Below are 16843 nucleotides of genomic sequence, written 5' to 3' on the forward strand. Positions count from 1 at the left end.
GATTTTATTTTAAAATATAACTATACAATTCCAAGAAAAATTTTACACTTGATAAAGCACCTTGAGTTATTCCTGTTATAGTCTTGCTGATTGTTTAATTTGTTTACAATATTTAAATATTTTGTGCTATAATGATCATAAAAAACGGACCTCTAACAAGAGGCACTCTATCCTTTTAGCTTATACTAACCAAAAAAATGGGGACACTTAGTAAAAAACACAATATTTTTGTAAATACTTTATGGTTTTAAAACAGATAGGCCTATACAATATTTTAAAACTATTGTGTGTGATAGGCATTAACGTAAACTATAACTGCGATATGACTGGCAATGGGAGACTTTCGGGACGCTTGGTGGCAGCAGACTTACCATGTAAAATTGATTGTTCTCTGTAAAGTGCGCATGCTCAGACAAAGACACTTTTTGTTCATATTGATGAACCAACAAAATTGGCATCTCGATTGCATTGTAAAGTGCATTGTGACGCTATTGTGAATAATGTACTATACACAAATAACTTTGCGATTATACATCCGTTAATTCGCCTATGAGAAACAAACTAAAACTACCATTCTAGGAGAATACTGGTTGTGTACAAACCTAATTGCATAGCATACTATGAATATTAACAGCCTGGCTGCCTGACACAGTTACATTTACAATGTGCATTACAAAACCTACCTAGACAACTATTCAGATTGGAAAATCTGATGTATAACTTAAAAACAAAAAACAAAAACACTTTTTTTTTATACGATTTACAGAATTGCAAACTGAAAACATAAACCAAGTTTGCTTGATATGTTTTTACATTAATCAATTATTACAAAGGTAGATGAGAATGTAGTACGATACATTGTTAGTGCAAAGTAAAATATTATTTTTGTATGATGTGTAATGCCCCATGACGTAACAAAGCTAAATCAAGTCTCTTATTACTGATATACACAATCGTCAAAACAATAAAAACTATAGGCAAAATATACCTTTGGTTTGATGAACCATTCAGTTGTTTTAACCCTAAATGTCGATTTATAATCTGAAGAACAATCCTGATATTCAGAAATGATTTTTGAACTAGAAACAAATATACAAACAAACGCAGAATATTTGTTTCTGTGAAGAATAGTTCGGACTTCCCATAAACAGAGAATAATAAAACAGCTATAGCGAAGAAAGAACTAAAGTTTTAGATGCACCGGGGAGTTATTTAGGTTAATTTAAGTTGAAACAATCAATACTCATTTGCCAAATGGAGATAAAGTTTAGGAATAGACCATATAGTGGCAATAGTAGACTTTCCAACGCTAGGTGGCAGCAGACATACCGGGTAAATTTCCATTGTTTACGTAGTTCTGAACATGCGCATAATTCTGAGAACAATGGATTTACCCGGTAAGTCTGCTGCCCTCTATCGTCCCAGAAAGTCTCCCATTGGAACGGTGGATGGCAAGAGACAAGCAAAGAAAGACACAGTATAGGGGAACATCCTTGATAGCCTCTAGCGCTGCTTACCGTGGTATTTCGTTCCTTCTGCATGACATTGGGCACACTGGCTGCATTTGAACAAACCGACTGAACTGATATGCAGGCGCATGATGTTGCCGTATGGCATCTGTAATGATGACACCTTTGAAGTAACTTAGTAACTTTATCTATTAAATTAAATCACAATCGTTTATACAGATTTTATATAACAACTACAAATCTAATAGATGTAAAGCTTGCATCAGGAATCAAGAATGTTCATTTTGGTTTTTACAAATCTTATACAAAACTTAGATGTTTATTTTACTATATCCAGTCTGGCTGAAGATGGGCAGTGTATGGCAAAAACTATAGATGGATTACAAACAAGTTTTATTATGACAACTAAACCATAACTTCCTCCAAACTCACAGCACCAAAGGGCAAGATACAAGCTGTTGCAGCTTCATTTTAACCTCAATGAGTACAAATGTCTTAATTTTAAAGCTTAGATATTATAAGGGATGCACCGTCCCTTGGAGTGAGGGAATTGATGTGACTGAAAACCTACTCTTTAGCACCCTGCTCAGCTTCTATTCTTCTGTATCTTGTCTTGAAGAAGATGACCAGTAGCAAGCAAGAAACCAGAGCATAGCCACAGAACACATACATGGGTACTGAAAAACAAACGATTTAGAATCAAAGATGCAAAATGCTCTTGTCTGTAATTTTGTTAGCTTTTTGGATGAATTGTTACATAGTCAGCCAAATCCCAACGCGCTTTGTATTTTATCCCTCTGATTGTGTTTGTTTTGGAAGAGAAATATCTTTTGGAAACAAATTGGTCACAACCAAGTGTTTCAAAGCTATCATCTTTATCGCTGTAATTTTGACAATAGATACATAATGATACAAAATGGCTCCCAATATAGCCAGAATACACAAAGGCCTACGCCGGAATGTATGTTTTGTTAGCATGAAGATGCCAGGTTGCAGCAGACTTACTTGCCAGATAAATCCACTGTTACTGGAAATGCAAGCATGATCAGAACTATGTGAACACTTCGGGAAAATAAGCCATGTCTGTTGAGATCTATAGTGGCGGATCCAGATGGTTAAAGGCAGTGACACTTGGTAATTACTCGGCATAAAACATTTCTTGGTAGCTAGTAGGGGAGAGGTTGATAGTATAAAACATTGTTAGAAACGGCTCCCTCTGAAGTGACGTAGTTTTCGAGAAAGAAGTAATTTTCCACGAATTTGATTTCGAGACCTCAAGTTTAGAATTCGAGGTCTCGAAATCAAGCATCTGAAAGCACACAACTTCGTGTGACAAGTGTGTTTTTTTTCTTCATAGTTATCTCGCAACTCCGACGACCAATTGAGTTCAAATTTTCACAGGTTTGTTATTTTATGCATATGTTGAGATACACCAAGTGAGAAGACTGGTCTGTGACAATTACCCTTAGTGTCCAGTGTCTTTACGAGATTCTCCTCATACCCCCAGTAAATAGTAACACATCGCCTGCTTATTTCTTAGCACACTGGATCAGTGATTCACGGGCAACGGAATCTCCTCTCTACCCCACCCATCTACAAATGACACTCCTCCCCTGGCATATTCTCTGGTGGCTATACACAGCAAGTCACAGGACAACATTTGTTAAGATCCTAAAACTATCAGAATAAATGAATCAAACTCTAACATACCTGTCATATGCTGTATATAAATAGGTGTACTTTCTGTTGTCTCGTTTGTTGACATACTTTCTGTCGTCTCCATTGTTGACATGTAGGTGACATTGTCAGCGAATGTCAGTGGTGTCATAGTGACTTCTGACTGTGGTCCGTCAACGGGAATACACTGCTGGGCAGGCACCTCGTCTATGTTGAGAGGCTGGGCAAGATACTGACCAACCAAGATAAGAATGATGCCTTGAAATTGCCTAAAGATTATTAATCAAAGTTTGGACACAACATAAAGTTACAAAAATTTGTAGAAAGGGCTGAACAACATCACGCCACAAAGGCAGTACATTATTATTTCTTTGAACTTTTATATGTTCGCTGATCTTTGAGGTTTTTTTAAAGATATTTTATCAACGCAAATTGTTTGAAGCTGGAAACCTGCTAATTATTCCTTTAATTTTTGATAGGTTAGTGAAGCAATTCCAAAAAGGTTCAATGACCCGTAAAAAAGGTTCCCTTTTTAAAAAATAATATGATTTCTCAATAACTGCAATATTTCGTTTTTATTCTAAAATTACTTGGATATTTTACATTGAACGTTGACAGCAGCAACTTAAAAAAAAAAATAGCTATAAATGTTCATTATGTACTGACCCTGATATCTGAAGTAGACCTGCGCTGGTTCCCTCTGCTACCGGGTATGTGCATTCCACTCCAAGTTCCAAGGCAATAGGAAAGAGCGCGAAACCAAATAACCCAAATCCAATAGCACCCACAGCAACGCCGATACCCATATATGCAAAGTGTGTAAACTGCATTACAAAGGATGGAAATAAACATAAATCGTCAATTAAAACAATGTGTTCCTCATACAAATCTGCAATTTATACTTTCAGACTTTTATCATAAAATTATTCTAAAATGTTGATTTTTTCCCAATAGGATGGCCAGTTCAAGCCAAATGTCAATGACAAAATTTAATTACGTCTTCAGCAAATAACACACACATTTTAAAGTAAAGCACATTATCACTGCGCCATGCATGTTGCAATAGAAGACAAAAATACCTTTTGAATGTTGAAATTTTTCATTGGTATAGCGAGTTCAAGCCAAATGTCAACAAACAAATTTAATTGCAAATTCAAAACAGATATGTATAGCTTTCGAGCTGTTTGTAATTGCTTTTGTGGTTTTATTGTGGTTTGTAATCTTGTAGTTTTTCAAATTATATATGTAAAAATGTTGTTCTATATGTACCAGTTTTACTTGTAATACGTGCTGCCTGACCACCAGTGTTGATTCAAGCTTTTAAATGTGCTTCTGGGTTGTTCTTGCAATTAATTTTAAAATAATTACATGTTTATATATATATATTTATATTTTTGTTAAACGAACTATTTTTACTTGTAAATGTACTTTTTCGGCCTGCTTGGCCGCCAGTGCAGTTAATAAATAAACCATAATAATAATAAATGCTACAGCAAAAACAATCAAGGAACACGTTGCCTTGTATCGGTCGAGTTGGTCTTTCAAAAGCGTTTGTAACCGTTTGTTATAAAATGCATAAGGGTAGAATGATAGTGTAAAAGTAGAATACAATGATCCACACAAACATGCCTCGAAACTGCACGGTTTTCCGTTTACCTCGTCGACTAACACGGTCGGTCATTTATGAGAGGCAAATTAACATTGTATTCTACTTTTAAAACATCTTTCTAACCATATTATGCATTTTATAACAAACGGTTACAATTACACGATTTTTATAGACCAACTCGTCCGCTCCAAGGCAACGTGTTCCTTTAACAGGGTCATGCACGTTGCAAGAGATGGAAAGAAAGAGAGACTGGGGGGGGGGGGTAAAACATAAGTGAGTTATGCTTGATGTTTCGGGACTTACCACTGTCATAACAATACCAAAAAGAACAGCAAATGTGAATGAAATCTTAGTAACTGGAGTGAAGGCTTTGGTTCGATCCACAATCAGCCCAGACGCCACAGCACCAACCAGTCCAAAAGCTATCATAAGACCGCCTACCAAACCAGCGAAATTCTAAAATCAGAATAGAGAACATTATTTTAGTCAGTTTATTTTATTACGCATCTGAAAATTACACAAACAATAGCATGAAGAATGGAAGACAATCAAAGCAAGAACTGAAAACCTACTCTCTTAATGTAAAAGAGTGAAAAACACCACTCTTTACATTTCGAGTTGTCCTCTCATATTGCTCCTTTAATGAGCGGTGGTTGTTTCACTCTTTTAGAGGGGTTTCACTCCAGGACAGAGTGAAAAATCACTCAAAAAGATGCAAACTTCAATCAGTGCCTTTTCACTCTTTTGCATTTAGAGAGACAAGGCTGAGGTGGGATCGCTGGGTTCGGGTGGGATTGGAACCAGGGGTGGATTTCACAAAGAGTTAGGACTAGTCTTATCTCGAGTTAGGACCAGTTACTCGTCCTAACTTAGGACTATCCATGCAATTTGTATATCTCGTAGGACTAGTCCTAAGTTAGGACTAGTCCTAACTCTTTGTGAAATCGACCCCTGAGTCCTAAGGCACTGAGACGAAACCACTCACTTTGATTGAACAAATATCAGTGTGAAAAGCAAAGTAACTGCCCCCCTCCTCCTCCCCCATGATGACTTGATGGGGTTTCCCTATTTTGTTAATGACTTTGTTGGAAGGACATTCAACCTGTTACTTATATAACCAGGGATCACACCCAAGTTTATGATACAACCTGGGAAGCAGCAGGAGACTAGAGAGACAAAATAGAGAGACCACCAACAATAGGGTTAGAAGACTCAGTGGGTAGACCACCGGCAATTTATTCAGACAGGGCAGGTTCAAATCCTGCTCAATGTACGCTCTAGAGTGAAAATTTCACTCTCTTGTCCGAGTGGTGTCTGTTTCACTCATTTCGAGAGTGAAAGTCAGTCTGTTTCACTCATTTTGAGAGTGAAAGTCAGTCTGTTTCACTCATTTTGAGAGTGAAAGTCAGTCTGTTTCACTCATTTTGAGAGTGAAAGTCAGTCTGTTTCACTCATTTTGAGAGTGAAAGTCAGTCTGTTTCACTCATTTTGAGAGTGAAAGTCAGTCTGTTTCACTCATTTTGAGAGTGAAAGTCAGTCTGTTTCACTCATTTTGAGAGTGAAAGTCAGTCTGTTTCACTCATTTTGAGAGTGAAAGTCAGTCTGTTTCACTCATTTTGAGTGAAATTGGAACGAGTTTCACTCCAAATCGAGTTGAAAGTACCCGTCTTTCACTCTAAACAGAGTTGTCCGCCATATGGCTTTTTGCAAGAGTAGTATTGTGGACAAAACGAGTTTGTTTTCACTCGTTAGTAAATTTGTCTTTATCCGACCCCAAATTAAATTAAATTTCCCCAGTCAAATTCCTTTGTGATCTACTTGAATTTTGAAATTAAAGTAAAAGACAGTGGACACTATTGGTAATTACTCAAAATAATTTTTATCATAAAACCTTACTCGGTAACGGGTAATGGAGAGCTGGAAAGTATAAAACATTGTGAGAAACGGCTCCCTCTGAAGTAACGTAGTTTTTGAGAAATAAATAATTTTCCACGAATTTGACCTAAGAATTAGATTTGAGGTCTCAAAATCAAGCATATGAAAGCACACAACTTCGTGTGACAAGGGTGTTTTTTCTTTCATATTATCCCGCAACTTCGACGACCAATTGTGCTCAAATTTTCACAGGTTTGTTATTCTATGTATATGTTGAGATACACCAAGTGAGAAGACTGGTCTTTGACAATTACCAATAGTGTCCAGTGTCTTTAAACAACTTGACTCACATCATTGTAGCCGATTGGACAAACGATCTGTTCTAGGAAGGTACTCAGACCGTTAAACAATCCATATCCACCTCCAAATGTTAGCATGAGTAGCATAAAAGGCAGATTTTCAATGCACTGTAAAAAAAAACATCAACAATATTCAAATACACAGATATACAATGTCATGGGAAAATACAGTTAAACAAACTACTAAAAGGGTCGAATGTTTATAAACATTCGACCGTTTATATATGTGAATCATGCCCTGAGCAGAAAATACAAAATATACAAAAATAAATTAGAACAAGTTACCTGCTGCATAAGAGGTCAAAATTGACTTGCACCCTCCTTCATGCTTTCATAACAAGATATAAAATTTTCTCGGCAAATGTATGTGTATATTAGGTTTGTGAAGTTTTAATTACTGAAACATGTTATGTGGCGTGTCATGGCCGGGCGGTTAAGAGCACCAGACTCAAGCTCTGGTGTTTCTGATCAGCAGTGTTGGTTCAAGTCCCGGTCAGGGTACTGGTATAATTGAGGAAGATACTTAACCATGCTTTGTCCTTCGGATGGTGAATTAAGCCGTAGGTCCCGTGTACTAGGATTGGCATCGCATGTCAAATAACCCAGGGGTCGATTTCACAAAGATACTCCTAACTAGGACTGTAGTCCTATAGGGGTTATTACAAACTTAACTCGAGATGAGACTAGTCTTAATTCTTTGTGAAATCCATCACAGAACACTTATTGTGGGTGAGTTGGCGTTATAACATTGTTGTTTCTGGTTCACGATATAAGCACCTTTAAGGTTGTCTTAGCAGGAATGAGAGGTCAACTTCGTGCAAAGTTACTGGGGTCTTAAAGACTTCTTTAATAAATTGAATTTCACAAAGTTGCACTGTAAACAAAAGAGCCTCGGCCAAGACAATGAAAAGAAAATGGAAAGACAGTGAACAGTGTACTTTCACTAATTTATCCTTTTTAGGGAACACTTAGTCAAATTTTCTGATGTAGGCCTATCTGATGTATACTTTACCTTTTGGAGTCCAGCCAGAAATGTTTCATGATCTCCCGCTGCACTCGCTGAGGGTGGGGTAGGCGGTGCACTCTGACACACACCCAAAGTACACATCGCACATGCTACTGCTGCCGGTATGGTGTACACCCATAGCTTTAACAACAATCGGAAAAGAAACATTGTGTAAGTTCACCCCAAGAGGATCATTCGACGAGAAACAAGTCCTTCATTTAAACGTTAAGGTGCACAAATCATTTTACAATTCAATGTGTTTTTGCTGTAGGTCTTTGAATGGATAAATAATGTTGCTGAAATCTAGCATCTGAAAGCACTCACCTTCGTGTGGCAAGGTTTTTTTTCTTTCATTATTATCTCGCAACTTCGACGACCAATTGAGCAAAAATGTTCACAGATTTGTTATTTTATTTATGTTGAGATACACCAAGTAAGAAGACTGGTCTTTGACAATTATACCAATAGTGTCCATTGTCTCTAAAAAGGTGTGGTATTTTAGTGTATTGAAAGAGAAATAAAAATCGGGAAAAGGGGAAGTGCATACCATTGTTGGTATATCTGCAGGCTTCGACACGATTAAGGAAGACAGTAAAAATGACGCTAGAATGCCTAGCGGGTGGGACATTGAACCCAACGTGTTTGCAAAGGCTCGCTGGTTATCTGGAAACCACACTGCAGCAAGCTTGGTCGGTGTAAACAGGAGAAACGGCTGGGCCAGGGCTGCCAAACCCTGGCCACACATAACCACGGTGAAGCGACTATCCTCTGGAACTGCAGGAAGGGTGCTGAAGAATCTTAAAATGATTCCAAGAAGATTCACCCAAGAACCTATAAGCATCTTGAGAAAACATTAATTGCAAACATGTTAATGAAGCCATTAAAAAAAAACCGATACACCTGGGCCCAATTTCATAAAGCTGCTAAGCACAACAATTTGCTTAGCGTGAAATTTCTTCCCTGATTAAAACAGGATTACCAACCAAATTTCGATTTGTTGCATATTGCTTATTTATACTTGTATTCAGCTGTTGTTTGCTTATCCGTAAAATCACGTGGAAATTTGGTTGGTATTCCTGTTTTTATCAATTTCATGTTAAGCAATTGTTTGTGATTAGCAGCTCTATAAAATTGGGCCCTGGTTGTAGATTCGGAGAGAGAAAACAATAGCAGGTCAACTTTTAATGTGTACATCGTATGTAAGGAACACCACATTTATTGCCTTCTGGGTTGTTGATCATAAAAAGAACTGGTGATTTAAAGAACTCAAGAAATTCAAACAAACGTAGACGACGAGTGATTAAAATATTGAAATGGAAAGTTACTATGTGTTTGGTTATCACTCTAAAAGTTAATTGCAAGAAAAACTTCATTGATTTAAAAGAAAAACAACAGCTTTTATATAATAACACGTTTCACTCCGAGGTTGTGTGGTTGTGGAAAAATGTATGTTTTCGGCCCAACGAATCTTTTCTTCCTAGTGGACACCAGTCTAGATTTTCGGCAATATCTAAAAAACGCTACCCCCATTTTAAATTAAAGTTGTATTTGAGTAACTTTTATTGTATTTATCTACACTGTCTTATAAGATTAAACAAATCGAACTGTTTCGAAAGCCAAATGTATACTTCCCTTCAACATCAACGTTTGACACCCACAAAAATGACTGTGCACTTCCTTGTTGCAATGACTTAAAACCCTCATCCCTAAATGACGTTCTGCTTCAACATAATCGGTATCGGTTTTCATTGGAATTTGAAAGGAGATCTTTAAAACTTACTCCAGTGCGGATGCCGAACGTGTCTAATACCCAACTAGCGAGGAATCCAAAGGGTACTGTAACTATCAGGTATATTAGAGATAACCAGTTAACATCATCTGGGGTTACATTGTAGTACACAGCTGTTATGTTGGTGATTGCTGCAAAACAGATCCATGCCTATAGAAACAAATAAATCATAATAATCAGTTTAAAGGAATGTTACAGAATTGGTAAGAAACAAAAATCGTGAAGATTTACATCAAACTTACACGGCCTAATGATTATGATGGTTGAAAACATCCCTTGAAATATTTCTGTCTGAAATGTCATAATTGATGAGAAATAAATAATCTAACTTCGCGTTTGGAGTTTATCGCTCAGTGAGCGTTTTATTCGTTTTGGCATCAATGCAATGCGAAATTTGTAATCGGTCGATCGATATCAGACTTCTACAGGTTTGTCAGTTTATGTATATCGTGGTTTACATGAAGTGCTTACACTGCAAACAACTGTTTTGGTAGCAAAAAAAAACAATTCTGTAATGCTCCTTTAAGAACTATGTGTATTATAGTAATAATTTGATATTGATAACTAAATAATATTATTGGATGTTCAATTTGCATCGGGGTTTAAGAATAATATTAATTTTTGGTTTTTACCCATATCCACCGATTTTGTGTTAGCACTGTACACTCACTACTAACCCGAATTCTGTTTTTTTTCCACAGAACTCTGGTAGGAACTGAGTATCAGTGCTAACACACATCGGTGTATAATTATGGGTAAAAACCAAAATGAGTATAAATAATGTATGTGTACATGTACACAACCCACCCTCATATATATGATAATAAACAGAGACCATACACCTATTTGTTGACCTTGTAAATCTGTGATTTTTTCTTTGTTCTCAAATTGTTTATACTTTTGGTTAGATTGTTTATGCCTTTTTTATTTTAGTGACTTTTCCTAATGGTTTTGTCCCTAAAAGGGAAACGAGGTTTTCACCCAGCCAAAGCTCCCGGTATACCTCGCGTTTATTTAGGCTAATATGAAGGAAATCACATGACACTGATTATATTAATTCTGAATGAATGCTTTGGTTAAAGCCTACCAGTATATTATTTTGTTAAGTTTTATGGGCAAATTCTTCAACAATAAATTTGCCAACGCCGAACAAAATATAACAAAAAGGGCTGGTAAAATGTGCACTATAGTCTTTTAATTTATTTATGCATGCTATACAGACCTGAATATAAAGCCAATTAATGGCCGCTACAGGATGTGCTACGCAGCATGAATAGGAAACCGGAATATATCGACAGAAACAACTGTTTTGCGTAAATAAGTTTAATATATAAATGTTTATGTTTATCTTGATAGTAAAGGTTTTATTTGGTTGCCACATCTATGATGATCATGTTTTCTTAACCAAAGGACAATTTTAAACCAAATATGTATTATTAGTCCGGAGATTTAAAACAAATTAAGATCACAACAAAACAGTTTTTTACCGATTTTTTAAGAATTGGAAACGAATGATTCTATTTTTCCAAATTGAAAAACATGGCAATTGCACGCCAAACTACTTTATAGACAACCATCACCATTACATGTATTGTTAATTGGTTTAAACTCACTTAATTTGTCCTGCATTGCTTTAAAATGTTAAATGGTTCTATGTTATTGCTGGTTTGCATGTCAGCATATCGGCATAATTGTCACCATACCTTGTCCATTTGATGTCCGGCGAACGTTTCCAAAATAAAAGTAACAATGAAAAATACATCCCTAACGCAGTTTTTTATTGTTTTTTGTTTATAATAGGTTCCGTAATTAGAAATTGTGTTCAATTTGTATTGATTATTCAAAGGTTCAAGATTTACATTATGTGTTGTTTCACATCCCAATCTCGCTTCATTATTACCGACAGACAAGGAAAAAAAGAGAAAAAAACCAACGCATCAAGCATATTGAACACTACATTACAATGACGACAAAACCGAGGAGGCACAGCAATGGTACTCAAAATCAACATTGAAGTCCTAACAAAGGCAAACATAATACATACAGCATCCTGACAAAAGAAATCACAATTAAAAAAATCATAATTAAACTTTACTCTCTGTTTATACAAGCCTGTTGCTATGGTACCAACCGACCACAGCAACACTCCACATGAAATTAAAATAAGAAATCAATTTCAAAAAAAGACGAATTGTAAGTCGTGTTTTATTTATGGAAAGGATGACTAACCATCATCTTGGGTTGTTACAGGTTAATGTATGATCAAAGTCCAATACATTTTAAAGTATATAGGATTTGAGGCATTGCATGGTGAGGTATCAATATATATTTGGTTTGCGGTCACACCATGTGTGTATCTACTTGCCAGGTAGAGTTGTTCTTAGGGAACTGTCTTGCTTTATTATACTAACGTGGAGTAGATAATCGGAGGGTCGGGAGACTTCTCAGTTCTGAAAAGAACTGTCCTGTTTTTTAACTATTACCAGGGCGGATGGAATAGAAATTAGACTGGACTACTACTTTAGCTTGTAGGATCGTAATTAACTGTACTGCCGCGGAGTCAGTTCTGAAATTGGTCTCAACGTTTCGACTAGCTTGCTCTAGTCATCGTCAGGAGACTGTCATACATACATTTTAAAGTATCCTTTTTATTTATTAACCCGATCATGTAGTCTAAGAGGTACACCAGTAATTAAGACCAGATGATTATAAATACATGTACGTGAGTTTGCAGGAATGATTAAGTAATCAGCCTTGGTGCTAAATAAATATGCAATGTAGTTATGTTAAGGTGCGGCAAGGCTGGGATTAGTTATCAATATTTTAGTTATTGTTTCATTTTATTTTTGGCCATCACAGCAAACACACATTGTTTGAATGTACAGTTATCAGTAATCATGTACACATATTTTATAATTGTTTTATATGAATATTGTCATTTCATTGCTGTGGTGACGGAATAAAAAGATTATTTATTTAAATAAAAATGAATGATCAATGAAATAGTATTTGAAACTGCTTGGTGGATATTTATTACAAAGCAAAATGTTTGTTGTAACACCACGATGTTATGTGTACATCAATTATATTATCTCTTCGGGATGCCGTGAAAGAATTAAGAATTACCATTAGATGCCTATATCATGTTTCCAGATAAATATATATACAGATAAATCAATAATTTGGGGTGAGCAACTTCAATATTACTAGAGCGGGAATTTATCTGCGGCACAATTTCGTGCGTGAGTGTTATTTATTTATATACATTGTATTTATCTATATATTTTAGTCCTTAGGACACTGCAATAAAACGAGCAGAGGCCGTCCAGGGAAAGGCAAAGGAAAACATTTCATAACAAACTTAGAGGTTCGAGGTTTAAATCCAACTCTGTAAGGTTTTTTAAACCAAAGTTGACTTTATGTATCCAGAGGTCGATTTCACAAAGAGTCTTATCTAGAGTTAGGACGAGTAACTCGTCTTAACTTAGGATTAATCTGTAAGTCCGCATGCTACAGTGCAGGCTTGGGACTCGTCCTAAGTCATAAGATTAGTCTTAAGTTAGGAAGAGTTTTGTGAAATCGACGGCTGTCCGGGAAAATAATATGAGTGTTGAACGTGTGCATCGCCATTTTTTTTTACCCAAAGTTGATTTATATGTTTATACTTAGTGAGGAAAAATGCCGCGAAAATTTAACGCTGTTTGCGGCCCATGAACAGTCAAATTGCGTCCTGTGATCATGACAATGCTGGTGAGGTCACCACGTCTAACCAACAATTACATTTTCCCCTTCATTTTGAAACTTTTAGAGAGATGGGGGGAGAAAGTCACATCGGGTACCACATGATTGTTCTATATACTTTCCCTTCTGGTTTATGACTAAAAAACAAATAAATAAATAAATAGATAAACGAATAAATGTGATTTTGTTCATATACATGTACTGCCACTACCTTTTACTCAAGTTTACCAAAAGAATATCTCATTTGCCATTTGGGTAAATTAGACATTTTTATTAATTTCATAACTAATGAAAAAGTGGTATAATATCAGATACGGAATATTGCTAGCCTAAGTTGGACCCCTCCGCACTGACGTCCTAACAGGGCTAGTAGAATATTGCAGAGTTGTAATGTTATTAAAAATGACCAAAACATGAATTTGGTTCAAACTGACCAATTAACACCCTCATTAATACTCCAGTACATGTATACTTGAATGACAAATGTATAGGCCTACTCACCATAGCATTGGAAAAGTTGAGAGCAGCGAGTGTTGCAATCACATACCACCGGCTCCTGTACGCTACGTACGGGTGTTTAACACCATCCTCAACACCGTCATCCCCGGTGTGGTAATTCAACACACCCTGTCCGTTCTTCTTGTCAAATGAAGATGCTAGAGGAATGTCGCCGGTCGACATGTCGAATCACTCTGCCTATAACCAACACACAGTTGCCCAAAATATTTCTGGTGTGTTTACGGAAAACACTGGCTTAAAGAACATACAACTCGTTTGTAGACACCGTGAGACAACGTTGTAGACACACTATGTTTTAATGACATGTAAACACAGTAGTATACGAAACCACGTGCAATCGGTATAGCAGTACAATTTATGAATGATCACACAATCAGCCACTCCCAGTTTTATGATCTTTTGACAAACCGTTTCGAATACTCTCTTCTGAAACTTCGACATAAATAAATATGGCCTACTCTAACGTACATGTATTGTACCGTAGTGCCACGCTTTACTGAAGTACCAGAATAACAACTTACAAACGAATTCTTTGTTACTTTATGAATGGAAGCCAAACAGACCCGAGAGTAGGTGTAGCCTTATATCAAGGTCTCAGTCACCACCTGCATGGGTTGCGTGTGTACAACGAGAGAAGACTAGTGTTTACTAATAATATTGACCAAGGCCGTGTCCGAAACGGCGACTTCGGCTACAGCTACGGATAGATCGCGCGCGTCTGCCTATTCTTCAACACTGGTCGACGCGCTGATCTAGACGTAGCTGGAGCCGAAGTCGTCGTTTCGGACACGGCCTAAGGTTTCGGTCGACACCATGTAATGATAATCTCTAAATGAGTTGGGCGGTTCTGAAGAACTGTAGGTTTCAACTCGACGTTTCATGCACCGATGCACCGTTTGGGGTCGATTTGACCCGATTGAATGGTCCAAATCACACAATACAATTTTGCCGCATTGCTAAATGTAAGAACGCGTCCCCAAAGCAACAAGGCTACAACGTAAGGCTACACTGTCAGGCAACAATTCTAAGGCTACGGTCCGAGGCATGCATATCATTTGAATAATATAGTTATTAAGGGTCTATGTACTTGTTGTAGGACAAAAAACACAATGTCCACAGATTTACACTAAACTTACACAGTTTGAAGATATGATCATAGAAAGCTTCCTTGAAAATATTACGTACTGAGGTGCTGTAGTTTTTGAGAATTGAGTAAAACAATGTCATGAAAATAATTTTCGTCTCTGTGATCTTGAGACGAAAATTATTTTAGCATGTCAAAGCTTTTTTTCATGACATTGTTTTACTCATTTCTCAAAATATTTTTAAGGTACACTTTCTACTATCATTATCTTCAAACGGTGTAAGTTTGGTGTAAATCTGTAGACATTGTGTTTTGTGTTACAAAAAGTACCCAAATCCACACTCATCATCAGCGTGAGTTACTATTAATTTTGTGTACTCAGATGTTGTTTACTCCCACTCCATCGAGGAACCACGCACATGTCTGCTTAACTGACAAGAGTGAATTAATGAGTAGTCTATGTAAACAACGCAAACAGTAATATGCTAATTGGACAGCTGTTTTATGCCACGTTTTACTAGAGTCAAATAATTGTAATCACTTTGTAGCAATGAAAATGGCAAACCCCAAACCATGTAATATACAAACAAGCATTAACCCATAGTTAATAAATGGGATAAAAACATAAGGGACAGCCTACAGAGTCTACTCTTGACTCAAGTCCCAATCCCGTGCCATCGGCAGAAAACTATTGTTATGTGATTCTCTACATTCCCAACCTGTTCCGCACACGGGACAGTGACTTAACGATCCCGTATGTTGCCTGAAAAATATTTTCATTCTCGGGACCACAATGGGAAACTTTGGGACGCTAGGTGGCAGCAGACTTATCAGGTAAATTTCCATTGTTTACGTAGTTCTGAGCGTGCGCACATTACCGAGAACAATGGATTTTACCTGGTAAATCTGCTGCCACCAAGTCAACATATGCATAAAATTATAAATCTGTGAAAATTTGAGCTCGATTGGTCGTCGGAGTTGCGAGATAACTATGAAAGAGAAAAAAAAACACCCTTGTCACACGAAGTTGTGTGCTTTCAGATGTTTAGGTCTCGAAATCGAATTCGTGGGAAATTACTCCACTTCAGAGGGAGCCGTTTCTCACAATGTTTCATACTACCAACCTCTCGCATCAACTCGTTACCAAGTTCGGTTTTATGCTAATAATTATTTTGAGTAATTCCCAATATTGTCCACTGCCTTTAACCAATTTTCTCTCAACTCGTCAACAAGGGGTTTATTTGGTTTTGGTTACCACAAAGTCGTTCTCATCAATTCAGTTATTGACGTGTCTTGTTGATCTATCTTGCAAATGTACAACATCAAACAGTTCTTCTTCTGAACATCTCATGAAATAATCTTCCATAATGGACATACTATCTTCAAGTGGTCTAATCACAATCCACGGTCTCAGAAACACGGCTCACTTGATCCTAAGAACAACTTTATTGATCGGTAAAGCCCAACGACACACATCCCTCACCCACACACCAACGTCTTGTAGTGAGTAGAAGCATTGCAAGGTAGCCACAGGGACTTGAAGGCACGGACTGTATTGTACCATGTTGTGTGGCTTCTATGAAGAAGGATGCAAGGAACCTGCTTAACAGAAATAGATAATCGATTAGAGAAGATGTACAAAGAATGCTAGAAGATAGGTCTACGGTTATAAGGCAGTCAGCTTTCGAGTTATGTGACTAAGACTTCTACGAGTC

At 36.9% G+C, this 16843-nt stretch overlaps 1 protein-coding gene across 1 annotated transcript; it reads right to left on the bottom strand.

Annotated features, from left to right (window-relative positions):
• Positions 1-1442: 1442 nt before the first annotated feature.
• Positions 1443-14492, bottom strand: LOC117294914 (solute carrier family 49 member A3-like). The gene is made up of 9 exons (XM_033777464.1): positions 14027-14492; positions 9776-9934; positions 8543-8836; positions 8002-8136; positions 6981-7097; positions 5059-5211; positions 3813-3970; positions 3180-3415; positions 1443-2146 (listed from the first exon to the last, which is right to left on the bottom strand). Exons 1-9 carry the CDS (start codon positions 14204-14206, stop codon positions 2037-2039), a joined length of 1542 nt encoding a protein of 513 aa, XP_033633355.1. The 5' UTR covers positions 14207-14492; the 3' UTR covers positions 1443-2036.
• Positions 14493-16843: the final 2351 nt, after the last annotated feature.

The sequence above is a fragment of the Asterias rubens genome, chromosome 9 (genome assembly GCF_902459465.1).
Source record: "Asterias rubens chromosome 9, eAstRub1.3, whole genome shotgun sequence".
In the NCBI taxonomy this organism is placed as follows: Eukaryota; Metazoa; Echinodermata; class Asteroidea; order Forcipulatida; family Asteriidae; genus Asterias; species Asterias rubens.

Excerpts from the sequence above, each read along its gene's own strand:
- LOC117294914 (XM_033777464.1), bottom strand. The coding sequence starts at position 14,206 with ATGTCGACCGGCGACATTCCTCTAGCATCTTCATTTGACAAGAAGAAC. Across the intron at positions 8,137-8,542 it reads CTGCAGATATACCAACAATG|CTATGGGTGTACACCATACC; the intron begins GTATGCACTTCC and ends TTGTTGTTAAAG. Across the intron at positions 3,416-3,812 it reads GGTCTACTTCAGATATCAGG|GCAATTTCAAGGCATCATTC; the intron begins GTCAGTACATAA and ends AATAATCTTTAG.